At 28.8% G+C, this 22,011-nt stretch overlaps 6 protein-coding genes across 7 annotated transcripts; 2 read left to right on the forward strand and 4 right to left on the reverse strand.

Annotated features, from left to right (window-relative positions):
• Nucleotides 1-3,227: 3,227 nt before the first annotated feature.
• On the forward strand, nt 3,228-3,590 carry OCT59_026288 (uncharacterized protein; the record flags this gene model as incomplete). Its single annotated transcript, XM_025310257.2, has 1 exon — nt 3,228-3,590. The coding sequence occupies one exon, from the start codon at nt 3,228-3,230 to the stop codon at nt 3,588-3,590; it is 363 nt and encodes a 120-aa protein (XP_025184276.2).
• A 1,524-nt stretch (nt 3,591-5,114) lies between these two features.
• Nucleotides 5,115-5,486, reverse strand: OCT59_026289 (uncharacterized protein; the record flags this gene model as incomplete). The annotated part of the gene is made up of 1 exon (XM_025324836.2): nt 5,115-5,486. One exon carries the CDS (start codon nt 5,484-5,486, stop codon nt 5,115-5,117), a length of 372 nt encoding a protein of 123 aa, XP_025184275.2.
• Nucleotides 5,487-7,356: 1,870 nt separating this feature from the next.
• On the reverse strand, nt 7,357-8,389 carry OCT59_026290 (uncharacterized protein; the record flags this gene model as incomplete). The annotated part of the gene is made up of 8 exons (XM_066143081.1): nt 7,357-7,365; nt 7,460-7,503; nt 7,621-7,649; nt 7,719-7,760; nt 7,843-7,874; nt 7,959-7,998; nt 8,193-8,233; nt 8,354-8,389. The coding sequence occupies 8 exons, from the start codon at nt 8,387-8,389 to the stop codon at nt 7,357-7,359; spliced, it is 273 nt and encodes a 90-aa protein (XP_065992635.1).
• Nucleotides 8,390-10,614: 2,225 nt separating this feature from the next.
• On the reverse strand, nt 10,615-11,007 carry OCT59_026291 (uncharacterized protein; the record flags this gene model as incomplete). The annotated part of the gene is made up of 2 exons (XM_066143082.1): nt 10,615-10,805; nt 10,875-11,007. 2 exons carry the CDS (start codon nt 11,005-11,007, stop codon nt 10,615-10,617), a joined length of 324 nt encoding a protein of 107 aa, XP_065992636.1.
• Nucleotides 11,008-11,614: 607 nt separating this feature from the next.
• Nucleotides 11,615-11,995, reverse strand: OCT59_026292 (uncharacterized protein; the record flags this gene model as incomplete). Its single annotated transcript, XM_066143083.1, has 1 exon — nt 11,615-11,995. One exon carries the CDS (start codon nt 11,993-11,995, stop codon nt 11,615-11,617), a length of 381 nt encoding a protein of 126 aa, XP_065992637.1.
• Nucleotides 11,996-14,807: 2,812 nt separating this feature from the next.
• OCT59_026293 (uncharacterized protein) lies at nt 14,808-17,928 on the forward strand (the record flags this gene model as incomplete). Of its 2 annotated transcripts, XM_066143084.1 has the most annotated exons (13): nt 14,808-14,832; nt 14,893-14,906; nt 15,258-15,479; nt 15,556-15,597; nt 15,654-15,750; nt 15,818-15,895; nt 15,963-16,111; nt 16,204-16,482; nt 16,564-16,673; nt 16,809-16,943; nt 17,015-17,337; nt 17,406-17,506; nt 17,574-17,928. In XM_066143084.1, 13 exons carry the CDS (start codon nt 14,808-14,810, stop codon nt 17,604-17,606), a joined length of 1,608 nt encoding a protein of 535 aa, XP_065992638.1. In that variant the 3' UTR covers nt 17,607-17,928. The 2 variants fall into 2 exon arrangements, with proteins under 2 accessions (XP_065992638.1, XP_065992639.1); XM_066143085.1 differs by lacking the exon at nt 14,808-14,832 and having other exon boundaries at nt 14,850-15,479; nt 15,963-16,120.
• Nucleotides 17,929-22,011: the final 4,083 nt, after the last annotated feature.

Raw genomic sequence — 22,011 nt, forward strand, 5'->3', positions numbered from 1 at the left:
ACACAGACCCGAGATTAGTCTCATAAGAGGCAATGGGTGGTCTGGCCGTAAACACTTGCAAAGGAAAAAGATAAAACAGGGTTGGTCACCCCTATCTCGGTGGTTAGACACTGAGGCCTCATTGCCCCTGAGATGCGAGGTCCGCAGTTCGATTCCCATGATCACGGAAATAAAAAGAATTTTACTGCGGACGCTACAACCAATAGCGTGAAGGTACAGGGATTAGTGTAGTTGAACTGCATCATGGTGAATTAGTGTGTACGGTTAGGCCGCACATTTCAACTAAGGGTTATGGTGTCCTTCTAACGTTCCCTATGAGGCCATTGGCATGTGCGCAGTCCTGTCCCAGGGTCACTATATCCTTGGGGGGGACTTCCCTGTCCGGGTGGTCCACTACGATACCGCTTGGGGTCAGTAATGGCTAGATGGTCGTCCTAGATGGTAAAGCTGAGGGTGCAATGTCTTGGTGGTAGTTAGACCTTCTGTTAGGTCTTAGACCAACCAAGGTGTTCGTGCATAGAACAGGTAGCATGGCTATAGGGTTCGATTCCCTACTCCTTGGGTCCTGGTTGGTGATCCCTGGTGGTTGATACCCACCATAAGGGGTGATCCTGGACAGATGCCTGCTACTTCCTGTCCAGTGGTCACTACAAAGTATACCACTTGGGGTAAACAACTGTACTATCAGTGCTAGGTAATCGCGGGCTGTAGTGGCCTTTGAGTGAGACTTAGTACCTAAAATGGTGGTATGGAAGGGTACTAGATGGTTGATGTTACCTGTCGAAAGTCCTCCATGAAAGTAGATGCTCTCTAAAGGTCGTTAAATAAATTGAGTATTAGTATCATGCAATGGGTATAGGATGAGTAGGCGGCGTGTACCTAGCTTCAGATCAGCCTAAAAATGGCCCGATGGGGGATGTCTTCTATAGTGGTGCTGTTACCTGAGGAATTAAGTACTCGGTATAATGGTTGCCCATTGAAGATGATAGGCAAGCACCGAGATTAGTCTCATAAGAGGCAATGGGTGGTCTGGCCGTAAACACTTGCAAAGGAAAAAGATAAAACTACCACCATTCGATTTGTCTCAGTGAGACGATTCTAACAAGCTATGATACATCTTTGTACGATTATTAGATGCCAAGTTATTTAATATATTCTTTATATAACTGTGATTATAAACGGTTCTTTTTAATATAAGATTTTTGAGGATAGGTGTGATAGTGACTATAGATAGATTGTAACTATATAGGATAGATTTTAATAATAAAGTGTTTTAAACATTCAACTGGTGTGACTATATAGTAGAATGTGACTATAACGGGAGTGACTATAGAGGGAGTTGACTGTATTTTTATTATTTTGGAATGGTTTACTAACCGTTCCTTTCTTTTTTTTATAGGTTTGAGTGGGCTTTTATGTGGAAAAATCAAGATTCGTAAGTACGAATCTTGGTTTATTTTTTTTTAATTTTTTTTTTAATATTACGAACAGTTATTAATAACCATTCTTTCTTTTTTTTTAGGATCGGGTGGGCTACTGACCTTTGGGAAAAGAGGAACCAAGATTCGTAAGTATGAATCTTGGTTTATTTTTTTTGATTTTTTTTTTTAATATTAATGAACAGTTACTAATAACCGTTGTTTCTTTTTTTTAGGCTTCAGGTTGGCTTCCGATCTTCAGAAAAGTGGAACCAAGATTCGTAAATACGAATCTTGGTTTATTTTTTTTGATTTTTTTTTTAATATTATTATGAACAGTTACTAATAACCGTTCTTTTCTTTTCTTTTTAGGTCTTGGGTGTCTCAGATGTCTTCCGAAAAATGAAAAAAACCAAAAATTCATAAGTAAGTACGAATCTTGGTTTTTTTTCTTATTTTTTTTTAATATTATGAACAGTTACTAACCGTTCTTCTCTTTTTTTTATAGGTTTGGGTGGATTGCTAAAGAACAATCAAAGATTCGTATATACGAATACATGAATTATATAATTGTGGAATTGTATTTGAATTAGCAATATTTTTTGTAAATTAGATAGATGCAATAATAATAATATAATTATAAAGTATTTAAGCATTAATAAATACATTTATTTAATAAATTGATAAAAAAAATTAAAATAAATTTATAAATAAATGGGTTGTTATTAGACCATAATTCGGCTTAAAGTTTTAATGTCGAATATTGGTTAATTTAAGTTTGAATAATGGTCGAATAATTTGTCCAAATTTGGAATGATTGGCACTTTAAATGCGCCTAAAAATTCGACTTCAATTTGACACAGATTAGATCATCATTCGACTTATATTCGACCTGGTCAAATTTAGGTCGAATTGTCTTTTTTCAACTAGTAAATAGCATAAAACTTTAACAATAAAATATAAAAAAGCAAGTCTAATGAAAATTTAGCAAATGCCTATTGGATATTACGCTTAAAATTTAAGTTAGTCAAAATAATTTTTTCATTTATTCTGGTTGGCAACTAACACAATAATCTTTTTTTTTTTTTTAAATGTTGAATCATGTACTATTTTATTAGAATATATTTGGACTACATAATAATCACAAATATTCTATGAATGATACTTCCAGCTCCAGGGCAGTCCGATCAAACATTAGATATTATAACTAACACAATAATCTTCTTCTTCCATTTTTATTAGAATGAGGCATTTTCTGCAAAGAGAAATATTAAGATTTGTAAGCGTATTTTCATAGGTAACCATTATTTTCTCATAACTTCTTTCTCATATCTCTAATCGAAGTCTATTATAGAATTGGCTAGCAAAGAATTGGCCAACATAAGTTCTTTCTTGTTGAAGTCTATCATAGTTGAATAATATAATAACCTCTAACATGTAGTGAAAATCGTCCACAAGTAGAGGTTGTAAGCTTTTCGCAATCAGAACAAGGTATACATTTTTTAGCTTTCCAATGGAATCAACATCCTTCAGGCCTAGTACTAGCATTCTCATAAACCATTTTGATATTGCAGAAAAATGGGCAAGAATATCCACTAATCATCCTACTTTTTTATTACTAAATTCAAAAAGATTAATTAATAATTAGTTAATGCTTCAGTTTTGCAATAGCTATAAATGCTTTAGAAAGCTTGTAAATACTTATCTTCGGTAGAATTTCTATGATCAAAAAGTGATAGGTACATAAAAAATAAATAATTAAAGAAAAAATTATATACAAGTAATAGCATGACGGTTAAAGCTAACACCATGGTTAGAAAAACAAGAAGTAATAAAAAAGATACAATCTGTAAACATTGTAGTCATAAATGCTCAACATCCCAAAAACTTCATGAGCGTCTTAAGCAAAAAAATCTATGCAAACTATTACAAAAGCAAAAGGAAGTAGCTTATTATATTCAAATGCCAATTCAGGTGCTTATTCAAAAAGCTAATCAACAGGCTATCCAAGCTTCTGAAATCAAAGCACAGGTAGAAAGCTCTAGTATAAATATAAGTAACAAGAAGAAGCCACGTGTGGTAATCCCAACTCTAGTTCCTAAGCTAGAACCTGAAAAGGAAGTTCCAGTACTTGGTGTCGACTACATCACAGAAGAGGAGGAAAAGAATTGAATCAGTCCAAATACTCATAAACCCAGAGAGCGAATTAAGTCATGAGGAGCAAAATTGCAAAAACATTGAAAAGAATTAGATCTGAGTGTTGAGCTATATGAAGCAAATGATCTAGATGGTTGTAAAACCCTTTTCCATGATCTTGAACTAAATGATTCAGAGGCAGTTTACAGGTAAATAGATAAACTGTACTGTACGGTCAGCTAAACTGTACTGTACGAAAATATTTTAGCCAATCATAACTCATTGTATACTTTTCAAATTTTTTAAATTTTTTTTATTTATCGTACAGTAAAATTTGATTGGTGAGTTCTCACTTCGTACAGTACAGTTTAGCTAACTGTACAGTACAGTTTATATGTATACTCGCAGTTTACCTATCAATATTAAAAGAGTTAGAGTCTGAAAGCAGTTTTGAACTTGAAACACAATCATTTAGGAAAGGTAATAAATTTAAGAATTTGATCAATAAAGAATTTGAACGCTTAGGAGAAATTAAGGAGCACAAAAGGTTTGAGAAGGATTTAGAATTTAGGGAACAAGAAGAATTGGGAATTGCGATTAAAAGAAGAGCTATAGCCGTATGTACATTGTGCAAAAGTTTTCAAATCCCATCCAGATAATAGAAACGATATACGAAAAATGTTAGAAAGCTAAAGAAAACAGTTTAGAGAAATACTTGAAAAGGAATTCAATAAGCGTAAACAATTTAAGTTCGCCCTATGTTCTTTTACTAAATTTCTTATAAATGATAAACCTGGGAATGAAAAACAGGAATAAAAGAATTTACGAATTGACTGGCTTAGAAATAAGCAAATTATAGTTTATAATAGAGATGAAATAGATGATTACTTAAGCAATACTTTTGAACAAATCCTATACCAAGTAAAGGAAAGAGAAGGTAAATTTAATGCTTGAAAATATATTTGGAAGGTAATACTGTGTCTAGCGGGATGATTTGTAGTTCTTCTTTTACAAATAAATATTTAGGACCCTTGTAAAACTTGTAGAGAATAGGCTGATTTTCTTTTATCAAATAAGAACCAATTGTAAAGACTTCAGGAGACCAATTGCAATCAGTTGCCCTTTTTCTCCTACCTTCTAATTCACCAGGTTTTAAAAGGTAACGAACTTCAGTATAGCTAGGTAAAAGTGGTTCATTATAATCAACTGGTCTCCTATGTTTGACAGAAAGTCTAACTATTATTGTTTTATTATTTAATGCCTTTTTTACAGCCTCATTCCCTATAAAAAGTATTATACTTAAAATATACTTAAAATATATTATGAAATATATTATAAGAATATTTTAAGTATGTAAAAAATATATCTATAATATACTTAAATTTTAATTTAAATATAATTTAAGTATATTTTAAGTATTTGAGTATTTGAGCAAAAATTAAATATATTAGAAATATATTTTAAGATAATTTTAAATACATTTTAAGTATATTATAAGTATTTCGCAATTTTTAAATTAAATATATTTTAAGTATATTTTAAATATATTTTAAAAAGTTTTTAATTATATTTTAAATATAAATACTTTTTATAGGGATTAGGAAACATACATATTAACTGAGTAGGAGTATTATTGTAAATATCATCATTTATACAAAGTCTCTTAAACCATGCTCTGGATCTATTAATTAAAGGCAAATGAAAATCTTCAGCATCTTGCCAAAAGGAAGCATATTTTTCAAATTCTTGATGGTCACGTTTAGCAATAGCTACATTACATTTAGAGTTAACATACTGAATTCCAACATTATAATTGAGTAATAAATCTTTACATTCGCTCATATATTCAGTACCTCTATCTACAATAAAATCTTCAGGCGAGTTAAAAAAATCATTAGGATCATTGTAAATTTTCTGAATTTCTTTAGCCATTTATGCAGAAGATTTATCAGTTAATGCAAAACTACGTCAGTACCTAGTTGCAACATCTTTGATAATAACCCTATACTTGTAAATATGATTACCTACTTTATCATGAGGCATGGAGGTAGTATCAGATTGGTGCACTTTATTTAAAAATTGTATATTATTAAAGGAGGCATACTGAATAAATTTTGGTCAAGTCTTGTGAATCTGATGCAAAGCCTGCTTGTTTAGCCAATTCTTTATAACAGCCAAAGTAAACTCATATCTGGCTTTCTTACAAGCGGTTTGCATTTTTTCAGCAGTCCGATAATATTCCTCAGGTCTGTAATAAAATTTCTGTAAAGTAAAATTCTGATCTAAGTTTCAAGTTTTCTAAAGATCGATATAAATAACCAATCTTTTGGCTTGGTGCTTTTTTATTCCAATTTTTATAATTACGAAAAAAAATTAGTATCTATGAAGTCAAATTCTACTCATTAGCTGAGGCACTTTTTTCCTTACGCTTTTGTTTAACTTCTATCTCCTTCTGCAGGTTTAATAGAGTACATCAGGAAATTTTTTGGGGAGCAGATCTGCACAGATCTTATACCCTGGCGCAAAACATTAGAGAAAAAATCCAATAAAAAACTGCGCAGATTTTATAAATAACAAAGTTCTGCACAGATTTTTAAATAAAAAACCTTCGAAATACCTCAGCAATTTTTTTCAGTAAAAATCTGCGTCACAATAATACAAATTAATTTATTGCATTAATTACTAACTTATTTATATAATCAAAATTACTTTTTTATTATATATTAATAAGTTTACAAATACAATTGAAATCTATTATTAGTCATTGCTATTCATCATCTCTTTACTGCACATTTACATATTGTTAATGGTTTGGAACATTGTTCCAGTTGGTTTGATTCCAACAAACAATTAGCAAAATGGAAAAAAAATCTATACAAAAATAAAGAAAAAATGAACATTAGTATAAAGTTCGTAAAGTTCATTGAAAAAAAAGTAAAAGAAGAATTTCAAAGTAATTACCTTGAATATTACTTTGAAATTTTGTTCAGAAACCCGTCTAAAGTCGTAGAACCTAAAAAAATTGAACGTTAGTTAACATTCATCAAATAATTTATTAAAAAATAAACTTTTAAAGGTTTTACCTTCAAAAATGAGTCCAGAACTATACCTCAGTATTCTGGACCTACAAAATATAAAAACGAACGTTAGATAACATTTGTTAAATTAAAAAATATATATAAAAATTAAAGAATTTTAAAGTTTACCTTTGAAATTCGCGTCCAAAAAGCCATGGGCCTACAAAACCTATAAAAAAAATACAAATGAAACGTTAGTCAACATTTCACCAAATAAAATTAAAAACTTTCAAAGATTATATTTTCAAAATGATGTCCAGAGTACTTTCGGTGTTCTGGACCTACAAAAAATAAAAATGAATATCAGTAAATGTTCGTTAAATAAAATTAAAAAAAATAAAAAAATTTTAAATTTTGAAGTTTTACCTTCGAAATTCTGTCTGGAGAGTCAAACCCCTAAAGAAAAAGAGAAAGCTGAAACGTTAGTAATGTTTCGCTAAAATAAAATAAAAAAAAATAAAAGTATACCTTTGAAATTCTTTTTAGAAGGTATCCGAAATGATGAAGACCTACAAAAAATAGAAACGTTAGTAAACATTTCACTAAATAAAAAACATAAAAGAAAGAATTTTGAAGGAATTTTACCTTCGAAATTCTGTCCAGGAGCTGTAAAGTCAAAACCTACAAAAAATAAAATGAAGCATTAGTAAACGTTTCATTAAATAAAATCAAAAAAAAATGAAAAAAATTAGTATTTCGATGATAAATACCTTCAAAATTCTATCTTAAAACGGCTGAAAAGCCGTGGATTTATAAAATAGAATGAAACGTTAGTTAACGTTTTATTAAGTAAAAAGCAATAAAGAAAAGAATTTCAAAGTTTTTTACCTTTGAAATTCTGTCCAAATAGGCGATTGGAAAGTCGTGGAAACCTATAAATGAAAAAACCAAAATGTTAGCCAACGTTTCGTTTAAAAAACAAAAACTGTAATTTCGAAGTTTACTTTCGAAATAATGCACAGAAATCAACATGAGTCAAAGGTAAATACCTTCGAAATTCCGTTGGAAAGCTGCAAACCTAAAAAAAAAGAAATATAAATGTTAATGAACATTCATTTAAATAAAAAAATTCAAAGGTTAAATTTACCTTCGATTTGGGAATTCAGAACTCAGTTTCAGATTCTTTTGCCTAAAAAAAAAAGAAACACGAACGTTAGTTAACGTTCGTCAATAAAAATATGAAAAAAAATAAATTTTTTGAAGGGTTTTACCTTCGATATGAGAGTCTGTCAGCTTCCTTTACCTAAAAAAAAAGTAATATGAACATTAGTTAACGTTCACTAAATAATATTAATAAAATAAAAATCCACTTTTTTTTGAAGTATACCTTCAAAATTCTTTCGTTCAGGAGCCAGAAAACCAAAGCCCTACAAAAAATAACCAAAACGTTAGTAAACGTTTCGTAAATTAAAAGCAACAGAAAAAAAATATAAAGAATTTAGAGGTTTTACCTTCAAAATTCCATCAAGAAGGTTGAAAACCTGCAAAATAAAAAAATTGAAACATTAGACGTTTTGATTAATTTTTAAAATAAAAAAATAAATATTTTGAAGGTAAATACCTTTGAAATTCTATTCCTAAAAGCTGGAAGTGCCTGCAACCCTACAAAAAAGATAAATAAAACGTTAGTTAACGTTTTGTTAAGTAAAAAACAATAAAAAAAATTGAATTTCGAAAGTTTCAGTTACCTTCAAAATTCTTCTAAAAATCTCTGAAACCTACAAAAAAATTCGAAAGAAAAAAATTAAAACGGAACATTAACGTTCTGATAAAAAAAAGAATTAAAAAAAATTTTGAAACGTTAAATAATTTTGATAAAAAAAAGTTATTTCAAAACATTTTTAATGTTTCGATAAAAAAATTAAGAAATCAGAACGTTTACAAACGTTCCAATAATAAAAATTAAAAATAATAATAAAAATAAAATTCAAATCGTTTATTAATATTTCGATAAAAAAATAAATTTCAAAACGTTACTAAACGTTTCGATATAATATTTATAAAAAAATAAATCAAAACGTTAAATAACGTTTCGATAAAAATTTTAAAAAAAATATATTTTAAAACGTAAAATAACATTTTGATAAAAAAATTTTTTAAAAAAAATAAATTTCAAAACATTTTTTAACGTTTCAATAAAAAAATTAAGAAATCGGAATGTTAGCAAACGTTCTAATAACGAAATTAAGAAATTGGAATGTTAGCAAACGTTCCGATAAAAAAATAAAAAATTTTGAAATGTTTTTTAACGTTTCGATAAAAAATTAATATATCAGAATGTTAACAAACGTTCTGATAAAAAAAAGACTAAAAATTTGAAACGTTTTTAACGTTTCGATAAAGAAATTAAGAAATCAGAACGTTAGAAAACGTTTTGATAAAAAAATAAAAAATTTCGAAATATTTTTAACATTTCGATAAAGAAATTAATATATCAGAACGTTAACAAATGTTCCAATAAAAAAGGACTAAAAGTTTGAAACGTTTTTAACATTTCGATAAAGAAATTAAGAAATCGGAATGTTTGCTAACGTTCTGATAAAAAAAATAGAAAATTTCAAAACATTTTTTAACATTTCAATAAAAAATTAATATATCGAAACGTTAAAAATATTTCGATAAAGAAATTAATATATCGGAACATTAACAAATGTTCCGATAATAAAAGAACTAAAAATTTGAAATGTAAAAACGTTTCAATAAAAAAATTAAGAAATCAGAACGTTAGCAAATGTTTCAATAAAAATAAAAAAAGAAACTTTTTAAAAAGATTAAGTTTTGAAATAGTTTAAATAAATGTCTAAATTTAGCTGATCAACTCACATGACTAATCAGCAGCTCTTTTCAATTTGCGACATAAAAAAGTTTTAGTATTATAAAAGCGGAAATCTGCAAAATCGCAGATTACCGCAGAATTTTTCTAATAAATCTGCAGAAACCTGCAAAATTGCAGATTACCGCAGAAATTCATACATAAAAAATTGGAAACTTGCAAAATTGCAAATTGTTGCATAATTTTGTAAAAAATAAAAAGCAGAAATCTGCAAAATCGCAAATTTCTGCATAAATTCACAAAAAAAATGTGGAGATCTGCTAATTTTACAGATCTCCGCAGTTCTGCATCTTAAAAAATTTCCTGATGTATCAAACCTTAGGCGAATTGCAAGGGGATTATCTTCTGGCTTAGTGAGATTAAATACAACAAACTCACCTTTTTGAAGGTAACTATTAATAACCAGCAATGTATTTTTTACATTATTATAACGTCCAGAAATGTTATTGCGCCATAGTCACGTGATACTGTTCTGGTGCCAGAACACCCTTAACACATATTCTGATTTTTTTAGTATAGTAATACCTGATAATTGGATTTGCTTTTTTTCTGCTTTAAAATTCGCTAATCAACATATTGATTTTAGAAATCACACAATGATGTAATCCTACATCTTGTACTTGTGATAATTTAAGTACTACTTCTAGCAGGATAATCTTACACACCACCTCACATGTTACGAATATTAATAGTATTGGTTACACTGCATAAAGGGTGTGACGTTTTATGTAGGTGACAAATAGAAATCAGACCACAAAAAATTTTCTAAGTCGCTGAGATAAATATAAATAACACGGTCGCTGCCAGCATAGATAAAAGTCCTGATGATCAGCAGATTACACAAAATTTCATATAGAAATTTCATATGCCGATTAGTAACTTTGTTCATGATAAAATTCCGATTTGTTATAATAACCCTATTCAAATTTTACGCAATTATTCTTTTCAACTTTCTTTAATGTACTATGTTATTACATCGCAATACATCGCAAACACTTAAAACTTTACTTTGATGCGTAAATTACAGTTTTGTAAGGTAGCAAAAGAAAGTTAAACCAGGTTTTTTTGGAAGTTATTCGCTAATATATAACCAATAATTATTTATTATTTTAATAGTTTCAAATATTGGAAATTAAAGAAAACTACTTTACTAACTATCCATCTTTTGAAGTCGTTCGTTTAAATTAATATGTATATTTTCAACTTCATTATTATTTAATGGTTCATCTTCATTGTTTTCTCTATCTTGACTACCTTCTATATTTTCAATATCTTTATCTATTAGCTCATTCATGGAACTATTCAAACGGTTTAAAAAGGAATCAACATTTTTTTGTATTCCTTTTTTAAAATACTCAAGACAATAGCGGCATCAAAAATCTAATGATGCATATCAATTAGTATGATAACCATGGCTGCAAATAAGAATCTGGCATTGTTCTTGTTCATTTAATACTTCATGATAATGATTACATTTTCCTAAAGCAGGAGGGTATCCAGTACTATATCCAAGAGGTAATTTAATTACATCTAAAGTTCCCATAGTAATAGATTCATATTGTAATTTAGATCTTTTTCTTTTTTTTCTTTTAGGAGGAACAGAAGAACTCAGCTCAGATTCTTTCTGTTTAATTGATTGAAAAATAATTTGGAATTGATTTAGCAGAAAAATACTGGTTTTGTGTGTAAAGAAATCTAATTCAGTTACTGAGTAAGGGTAATTCTTAAAATTGCAGTATACTTGTTTAAAAGTAGAATACTTGTGGGAATCTTAAAAAGAAAATGAATTAAATTTTAATAAAAACAAATATTAAAAGTCAAATCAATAGATTATCTAATAGGTAAGCTTACTGTTATATAGTTATACTATTGTCTTTTAAGGAAGTAGTAGTTCAAATTTGAGAATGCATATTTTCCACCCAATAATCATTAAAATTAACTAAATATTTTGCTATTGCTTCTTTCATAGGATGTCTATTTTCTTCCCAATAGAATATATCACACAGGTCAAAATGCTAAAAATCAGCAAAAAAAATGGTGTGAAAAGCAGTAGTTATTCTTGGCTATTCTTGGCTATTCTTGGCTGTTTTTGGCAATTTGTGAATTAACCTATATTATTTGTAAATAGTTTATATAAATTTGCGAATAGTTTATGCAATTCTAGCCATTTTTTTTTGCCTGTTTTTGGTCATTTGACATGTGTCAAATAAAAAAGCCAATGGTGTTTTATTATAGTTTTTTCTATTCCATCTTAATGCAAATGTCCAGATTCTAAAGATTGTTTCAACGTATTCATTAAAAGTACCAGAATGAAATAATATAGCGTAAATATCTAGAGCAGCAGGTGTAGTATTGTCTAATAGATCTATTAATATTCGAAATTCAGGATCTTTTGTATTTCCAAACTTATCAATAATCTGAATTCTAATAATTTGCCATCCTTTATGTAAAAGTTCTAATAGTAGATTAATTCTCCAAGACTTAGGCTTCTTTGCCAAAACTTTTCGAGTTCCAAAGACACTATGAAACATTTTTTCAATAAATGAATAATAAACTTTTACAATTTGTTCACGAGTATTTAAAGAGACCAACATGTAATAGGCCAAATATAGGTAAAAATGATTTGATTTCTGGTTTAATATTTCTTCCATTTTGTAGTTGTGTTATAGCTTTACAGATAAAAAGTTGTCCTGGCCAATCTGCAATAATTGGCGCAATATAACCATTTAGATGTTCATTATACTGAAGAATTATATCTAATCCTTTTAGATAATCTTCTAAGGAATGTAATTGCTGTTTTTGAATTTTTACCAATATAGTTTTTTTCATTTTGCGTTCTTCTTTTCGTTCTTTAGTAGCATTTTTATACATATAAATAGTAAGTTGTTCAATTGGATTAAAAGTAAGTAAAACATTATTTTTTGCTTTTATCCATTCATTTTTTTTTTGTTGTATAAGACTTATCTAACCATTTTTGATAAATATTTATTAGGTTTTTACAAATTAAGATCCAATCTATATTAATTGGATTGTGGACTGATATTTCATTATATATTATTGGTATTTGATTACAATTTTCAATTTTCTTACTTAAGCAGGTAGCCATATGAATAGCTTTACTCAATATTGTATTATCTGGACATCTTTTTTCATGGATATTATGATAATCATTCAGATTATATACAAGTAAGTTATCTTTTTATGATATTTTATTAAATTATTTTAATTAATATTTATAGGTTTATATATAACAAATTACTTACATTATTATTAAAAAAATTTTTAATTCTACTAGAATGTTGTGTTGATATTCATTTTTTTTTGATTATATAAGGTCATGTAGGTTATTGTAATTCCAGCATTATTTAAAGTATTTAATGCTTCTGAAGATGATTCACAGGTATTTAAATATATTCCAAATTCAATTTTAAAAGTGTTTACTTACATATTTCGAATGCTAGCTATAAGATATAATATTGTAATAATTTTTTTTTGTTTTTCCACTTTTTGACTTTTTTTCAACCTTTAGGCAAAAATATATTACAAATTTTGTTTAAAAAATTATTAAGATCTTCATTTCTTTCAGTAAGACAATGATCGAATTCTTCAGGATCAAGAATAAGATCCATAGATTCTTTATGCTGCATTTGATAAAAAACTGTAGTTATTTTTTAAAATTTAGAAGCTAAAGATATTCCTTCAGAAGATAATTCAGGTTCTGATTCATTTTCATTGTTCTGATGGTTTATTTTATTACCTTCTACAATAGACATATAATGAGGAAAACAAATTGTATCATATAATTTTAAATATGGATATATGATTAATGTTCCATGATCTTTAGCTTTATTATAAGCTAATTTTGTTAATCTTCAAAAATTTGAAGAATTTTTTGAACATTGTTGAATAGAACAAGAACCAAGTAATTTTTGAGGTTCTATTTAGAATGTATTTTGGAAAATTTTTTTATTAATCTTAGAAAATAAAATAAAAAAAACTGTCGCTAAGCCTGCAATCACGTGATAAAATTTTAACCAATAAAATTAACTATCCAATAATATTGCTAAATTTCCAACCACGTGTTAATAAACAAATCATTAGGACTTTTATCTATGCAACAGGGCGGACATGCATTATATCACAATGTCGATCACTTGCCGATCATGATATAAGTGATATCACGTTAAATTTGAAGCTTTATTCTAAGCAATAAATGTTCTGTTAAATTATTTTATTTAATAGTTTCATTTATCAATAAATTAATATAAAAGTATTGTGGCAAAATAAGGTGTGTTTCCAAAGTTAGATTTTACATCAAATTTTCAATAATTAATATATATGCTATATATATGCTGATTATCTGCTAACGTGACTTTGAAGCTTTGGGCGAAGCCACAGATCTTCGGGCGAAACTTGAAACTTTTACAGTATATTATTTAGGTATTCAAGAATCAATGGCTAAAATAAACCTGGATAATTTTTGATAACCCAAAAGTTATCATTAAATAAATGTTTACAATTATTGTAAAATTAATATATGTCTGATATTTGACAAAATCTTTATGAATTACAGGGCGGACATCCCCATATTATCACGATATTGCCGATCATTTTGCCGATCACTTGTCCAATATTATCACATAAAAAAATACCGCTGAATTAGTTTTTTCACAAATTCTACATAATAATGTATAAAATTTCGATTTTATTTACTTTATTTTATTTATTGTTAATAAATTAGTTCTTAAAATAATTCATAAAGATTTTGTCAAATATCAGACATATATTAATTTTACAATAATTGTAAACATTTATTTAATGATAACTTTTGGGTTATCAAAAATTATCCAGGTTTATTTTAGCCATTGATTCTTGAATACCTAAATAATATACTGTAAAAGTTTCAAGTTTCACCGAAGATCTGTGGCTTCGCCCGAAGCTTCAAAGTCACGTTAGCAGATGATCGGCATATATATAGCATATATATTAATTATTGAAAATTTGACGTAAAATCTAACTTTGGAAACACACATTATTTTGCCACAATACTTTTATATTAATTTATTGATAAATTAAACTATTAAATAAAATAATTTAACATAAATTGTCAGAACATTTATTGCTTGGAATAAAGCTTCAAATTTAACGTGATATCACTTATATCATGATCGGCAAGTGATCGACATTGTGATATAATGCATGTCCGCCCTGTTGATGTCCGCCCTGTTTATCTATGCTGCCGCTGCTATCACGTGGCCATGTGACAAAATCATCACCCTTCTAGCAAACGTAACCTAGCGAATAAAATCGTCACACTTTAACCTAACGAATAAAAATCTAATAATGGCTAAAGGAAAAACTCGTGCCGGTAAATATTTTTTTTTTCTATACTTCCTGTAAGCCCGCTAACCGTTTATATTACCCTAAGCTTCTTTACGTGCGGTAGGTTTTTATAAATCTTTTCTTTCTTAAAGTTTATCGATGGTTTTGTAAGAAAGAAAGACGCGTCTGCGGTAGACTGTCATGTTCTATCGGAAGCCAATAATTTGGCAAGTCACATCGTCCAGTTGGTGGCCGGCTGAATTCTGGATACAGAGTTATTAAGTGTTTGTTGGGCACGCAAGGCGTCTGCGGTAGACTGTCATGTTCTATCGGAAGCCAATAATTTGGCAAGTCACATCGTCCAGTGGGTGGCCGGCCTTGAGTAAACAACAGCACACTTTAATGGTTATTTATTGACTTTAATCAAACAATATACTCAACACTTTTTTTGTTAAAATTTCCGTTTATGAGATATCAAATATGAAACCTGTACGTGAACAAGTGAAAAAACGAAACCTCGATTGGATGATTACGTGTAAAAACCCCACGCCGATAGAATTCTTTCGTTTTATTCAACCGACACATAAAGCTCGTGCGATCGAAAAGTATGGAAAAATTCTCAATGAAGCTATGAGGTTGTGTAAAGTTCCGGACGAACAGTCGAAACTAAAAAACATCAAAGAAACCGTTAATGTACGTGATCAAATGTTCTGCTTAAAGCATATTTGGAAAGCAATACTTTTAACTTCTGTTTTTTTTCACAAAATAGTGCAATTCAGATTGGGATGTGTGGCTATTAGAGAAAAGAGCGGTATTGTTCAAACATAAAATTTCGACAAGGTTCTTGGCTAACCATGATATCTTCAGATGAAGATTCGTAACGAGGTCCATGAGAAGGTCGTCAGTAATAGGGCAATAGAACCGAATGAAGAAAGCTTGCGAAAAAAACAAAAACGATTGGATGGTAAGTTAAATTTACGATTGTTCACGAAACATTTATGTAGATCCTTATAAACATTTATCAATCAAAGAACAAGAGGATGCCGATGAAGATGTATATTCATCTAACTATGCATCATCTTCCCTTACGAACAAGCCACAATTGGATGGTGAGTTAAATTTGCGATTTTCCACGAAACATTTATGTAGATCCTTATAAACATTTATCAATCAAAGAACAAGAGGATGACGATGAAGATGTATATTCATCTAATTATGCGTCATCTTCCCTTACGAATAAGTCTTGTTCACAACAAAAAACATCTGAGCGAGGAAAAACAGGCGAAGATATAACTGTGGAGGAACAGGAAAGACGTGAAAATGGGGTTAGTTTGGTAGATATATAGCTGATTGTGCAATTTTTAGTCACTTTAACTGCGTAGTCAAGAATTTTTAATGATTCAAATAAATTTCACAGAGCGATCATGATCATAATCTGGTTAAAAATCTTCTCAACGAACTGCAACAATGCTCTGAGAAAATGGCTAGTTTGGTGTGCAGTTTTCAAGTATACTGTGATGATTCCGTTAATGAATTAATTCGGAATGAAATTATGGACCTAACCCCGTCTTCGGAGTTCGTTCTAAGATATACAAATGAGGATGACTACATGCAAGTTCTAAAAGAGATCTTTGAGCCTGTCGATAAGTTGTTTCCGGAAAGTGCGATTGAATTTCTTGAAGAGTTTTTTTCAGAGGTATCAATATTATTTTGTACTATCCTGTACTAATTTGTCTTTTTGCTTGCCAATCACATCATCGCTGTTTTATTTTAACAGAATTGTACCCATCAACAATGGGATAACAGGCTGGAAAGTTTATTGGAACCGGAAGAGGATCCATTTTTTATAAAGTTGAAGAGATTTTTATTTGAGACATTGCCGGCCTTGCAAGTATAATTTTTTTATTCTCAGTTTTACGTTCATTTGATAAATATATTATTGTTCTGCCCTGACAGGAAAACTACAAAATTAATACCTACTATTTTTACCAGAATTTATTAACGTTCTTATTTATCTTTTAGCTTTGATGCGTATTCTTTGCTACATAACAATCCTCTCAAGAACCATGATATGCTGGAAGATGAATTTATGAATACGTACATCCATCCCGTTCTAAAGAGGGCACTGTGGAGGTTTTCGGGTATTCGTTATATACCGTAAGTATTATGTAAGCATTTCTAACATCTTTTTATTGTCGTGTTAAATTTATTTGTTATGATTCTTTTAGGGGAAACCAAGCTATTCAAGCATCTGCATATAGAAAGTCGATCATGAAACAAGAGGGGAATGCAGACCGCTCAGATGGGATTGCGTACACCACCACCGAAAAACCGTATGAAATTTGTATAGTAGAAGGTTCCAGACCATATGTTGTTGATGACACGAAAGAAATGTCCGATTATGTCCAAAATGCGAGAGCAGGAAAAGATATAATAAACTATACAGTTGTATCCGAAGTTAAATTGAAACGAGCACCGCCACTGCAATTCAAGTCCTATATGGTACAGAGCATCGGACTAAGTCTTCGATTTTACCTTATGGACTATTTGGGTATGTATACAGTATATACGAACATTATTATAAGAAGAATAAATCACTTTGCTGACGAATTTTTTAAGGAATATATCGACTTTTTGAAATCGAAACATGCGAAATTCCAACGGATCTAGAAAGTGTCGATTTATTCCCATCTTTTTTTAGGACAGTTGTGACTTGGGCGGTAAGTAATAACTATTGATACTTTGGGTTTGGCTTTTACTGATTTCATCTATTATATATATGTGTAGTTGATGGTCAGGGGCACTGATCAAGAATTCTGATCAATGAGAAACAAAAGAAGTGCGCGCTACAGTAACGCCCACAATTTACGAGTTCTTTCAAAGATAAATCATAATAAGCCTCGTATGGGCAATACAAAAATCATTAAAGAAAAAAAAATTATATAGGGCAAAGAAATGCTGAGTAATGAAAAATCGTAATGCAACTTCAATCCTATTATTATCACTTTTATGATTTAATACTGTAATACATGTAGAATATTAGTATATCAAAAAATTTTTTTATATGCCATTGTAAAAACGTATTTTCCAACTTTGTCCAATGCAGTATACTAAATAATATAAGTGGAATTAGATAACCGATAAAGCATTTTGAAGTTTCAAGTTTATTCTATGAGACCCAGGAATAATTATATATGGGTCTTCGTAATACCAAACATATCTTAGTGCAATCCGATTCTCTTCGCATAATTCTTTCTTGAGTTGGTTCCGCGCTTGCTGTTTGATAAAATTATTGGAATTGCCATTATGGAAGAATTTGATATATTTTTCGTGTTGTATGCCTTGTACTTCGATTGCAAAGCCATATTCTGGGTAATAAATATCAAGTTCTAATCCTGTGGGACATTCTGGTGTTTTGAGAAAATTAGGTTTGTGGATTAGTGAAGGAGGGCCAAGATATTGTTAAAATCTTGTGACATAGCTTTTCTCTTTTATATTTCGGGCAGAATGGGCACCACGAGTTTAAATGTTTAACATTATCAAAAGTAGCAAACCATCTATACTTTTTATCACACATCCATAATAAAGCTGAACAATTATTAATATAATATTCAGAAAGACAAGCTCCTTTTCTATTATAAGCCAATTGTTTGACATCTTCAAGTGTACAAGGCCTATTATTTGCACAATATGGACACCACTTCTTATTATTTTTTACAGTGTTAAAAGATGCATTCCACTCATGCCTTTCAGAACAACGCCATGATAAAGGTGAAAAACTATTATCATACATTTTGGAAAGGCATTCTCCATTCTTACTAAAAGCAACTTGCTTAGCATCTTCAATTGTATGACTGGCCTTATTTGCACAATACGAACACCATGTCTTACTGTTATTTATATTATTAAGAGATGTAGTCCACTCATAACTATTTGCACATTGCATGTTAGCATTAACATATTCAGTAGAAAGACAAAGCCCACCACGTTTTCCAGCAATTGCACAAGCATCATTTATTGTCAACTTTCTCATTGCAAATAGGTGATTCTTCATCAAAAAGATCAAAACTTTAATTTCAGGAGTAATGAATCCTTATGATCCTTTTTTTCACTTCTCTCGTAACTCTACCTCTTTTTGAAGGTCTAATGGAGTATCAAATCTCAACTGAATTGCCAGTGGATTATCATCTGATTTATTTAGATCAAAGACAATAAATTCACCTTTTCGAAGATAACTATTAACAACCATAGAGGTATTTTTCACATCTTCAGTATATCGTCCAATGATCTTGAAAATATCTTGATAGGAACTGCTAGAGCTCTGAATTTGACTTGATGGATTGGATGACCTGACGGGTTAACCAGGTCAGGTAGCAGATTTAATGACCTGACCTCAAGTCGGGTCAATTACAGTCAGATATCCAACCCGACCCATTGACTTGACATATTTTGGTCATAAATAAGATTTTATATATATAAAAAATGCCAACCTGACCTGAATCTGATGTTTTTTCATTAAAAATAATTACAAAAACGTCTTTTTTTATTAAAAATGTCAGGTTCGATTAAAAAACAAAAAAAAATGTTTTTTTTATTAAAAAACATTGAACCTGACGTTTTTTATTAAAAGAAACAAAAAAAAATGTTTCTTTAATTAAAAAATGTCAAGTTTGACATTTTTTTATTAGAAGAAACAAAAAACGTTTCTTTAATTAAAAAACGTCGGGCTTGACATTTTTTCATTAAAAGAAACAAAAAAAATATTTCTTTAATTAAAAAATGTTAGATTTGACATTCTTTCATTAAAAGAAACAAAAAAAATGTTTCTTTAATTAAAAAACGTCGGGTTTGACATTTTTTCATTAAAAGAAACAAAAAAAATGTTTCTTTAATTAAAAAATGTCGAACCTGACATTTTTTTATTAAAAGAAACAAAAAAAAGTTTCTTTAATTAAAAAATGTCGAACCTGACATTTTTTATTAAAAGAAATAAAAAAAATTGTTTCTTTAATTAAAAAACGACAGGTTTGACATTTTTTTATTAAAAAAAACAAAAAAAATGTTTTTTTTATTAAAAAACATCGAACCTGACATTTTTTATTAAAAGAAACAAAAGAAAATGTATTTTTAATTAAAAAATGTTGAACCTGACGTTTTTTATTAAAAGAAACAAAAAAAAATTGTTTCTTTAATTTAAAAATGTCGGGTTTGACGTTTTTTCATTAAAAGAAATAAAAAAAAAGTTTCTTTAATTTAAAAATGTCAGGTCTGACGTTTTTCATTAGAAAAACAAAAAAAATACATTTTGGCGTAATAAAAACTTTACTATCAGTAGTGATTTTTTTGGTAGTATTTTATAATGCTTTTTAAATAATATTAATAAAAATTTTTGACATATCATGTAAATATCATATTTAATAACATATATATTAATAAGTCTATTATTATTTTTTTACATTTTATTGTAATATGGTATTTTAATATATATTAAATTATAATAGCAATTATATTGTCAATTATTACAAAATATACATTATAGGATTATTATATGGTAATCAAAAAAATAGGCACTGATAGCTAAAAAGTGCTGAAACGTACTTTTCCATAAAATAATTGTAATATAATTTGATATATTAAAAATGCAGAAATGTTTTTTTGACCCAAAATATACTAGGTCAATGAGTCAGATCAGGTACCTAAACTGACCTGTAATATTCAGGTCAGGTCACCAAATTCATGACTTGCTTTGGATCAGATCAAGTCAATTAATTATCTAACCTGATCTGACCCATTCAGAGCTCTAAGAACTGCCACCATTAAAGACTACTAGATGTGAAATATTTTTCTGAATAATTATTAGTATATGATGGTTAAGGTTGCTTGCCAAAACCTAGGGGTTTAGGCAAGATGGCGTTTTGCCAAAAAGCGAAATTCTGCTGAAACTATATTAAAGTTATATTAAAAAACTGGCAAAACTTTGAAGAAAGGCGAAACTGCCAAAACTTATTATAAATGCCAAAACTACTAAAACTCTGCCAAAACTATAATAAATCTATAGTAAAATTTTGATGAAACTAATCGTAGGATTTTGAAGAGGTTTAGACAAGTAACCTTAATGATAGTAACGTTATGTTACATATATGCTTGAAATGTTTCTATGACGTCCATATGTAAAAAATGAAATGATTCGATTTTGGATGGACTCAGGAAGTGAAAGCCACACATAAATCTTCAAAAACAATTGCTGTACTTTGTTCAGGTGAAAAAACTCTTACACTAGGGATTTTTACTGGTGATATATAGCTAAATTGTATATTCTCATAGCATATGGACTGATTTGTCTACTCTGAAAAAGAGTTATTGAATTGATTTGCACAATTTTCGTTACTCAAAATTGTTTTGTAATACCAAAAAATCATCTGATTGATGATCACTTGACTAAATAATAAGTTGAACAAAAATTTACATTTGTGAAACTTAAATTATTAAATGTAAAAGAGGTGTGAAAAAACCCATTTCACTAATAAAAAATCCATTTCTGATATATATGGAATTTTTAACATATATTATTAAAAAGTAAGTATATTTTAATAAAATATAAAGTAAAATAAAAATTTATATAGTCTTAATAGCTATAAATGTTTATAAAAGTATAATAAAAATATCATATAAAAGATGGTATCATAATAGATATTTTCAAACAATAAAAATAATTATTTTATATCAAAATTTGTATTACCATCTTTAGACGCAAATATATCAAGATTCACTAATCCGTTTTCTATAATTTTAGGCTCGTTGGAAAGCCCTTGTTCTGGACTTTATAGGCGAAAAAAGAGCTTGCCGATTGAATTGTTAGATCCAGAGATATTTACGTTTAAAGTTGAGGTACGAACTTTTTAACATGCTTAAATGCAAATTCTTGGGATCCACTAATCCGTTTTTTATAAATTTAGGCTCTTCGGAAAGCCCTTGATCTGGTCTATATGAGCGAAAAAAAAGCTTGCCGATTGGATCATTAGATCTGGAGATATTTACGTTTAAAGTTGAGATACAAATTTTTAATATATATAGTAAGTGTTAAGAATTATATTAATTTAAAAGAAATATTTACCACCTTATAGTATAGTAACATCAAATAAAAGTTTTTTAATACTCACTCCCAATTTACTGTATATTATATAGTATTTTGTATAATAAAAATATAATAAAATCAATATTTTAA

The sequence above is a fragment of the Rhizophagus irregularis genome, chromosome 6 (genome assembly GCF_026210795.1).
Source record: "Rhizophagus irregularis chromosome 6, complete sequence".
Classification (NCBI taxonomy): Eukaryota; Fungi; Glomeromycota; class Glomeromycetes; order Glomerales; family Glomeraceae; genus Rhizophagus; species Rhizophagus irregularis.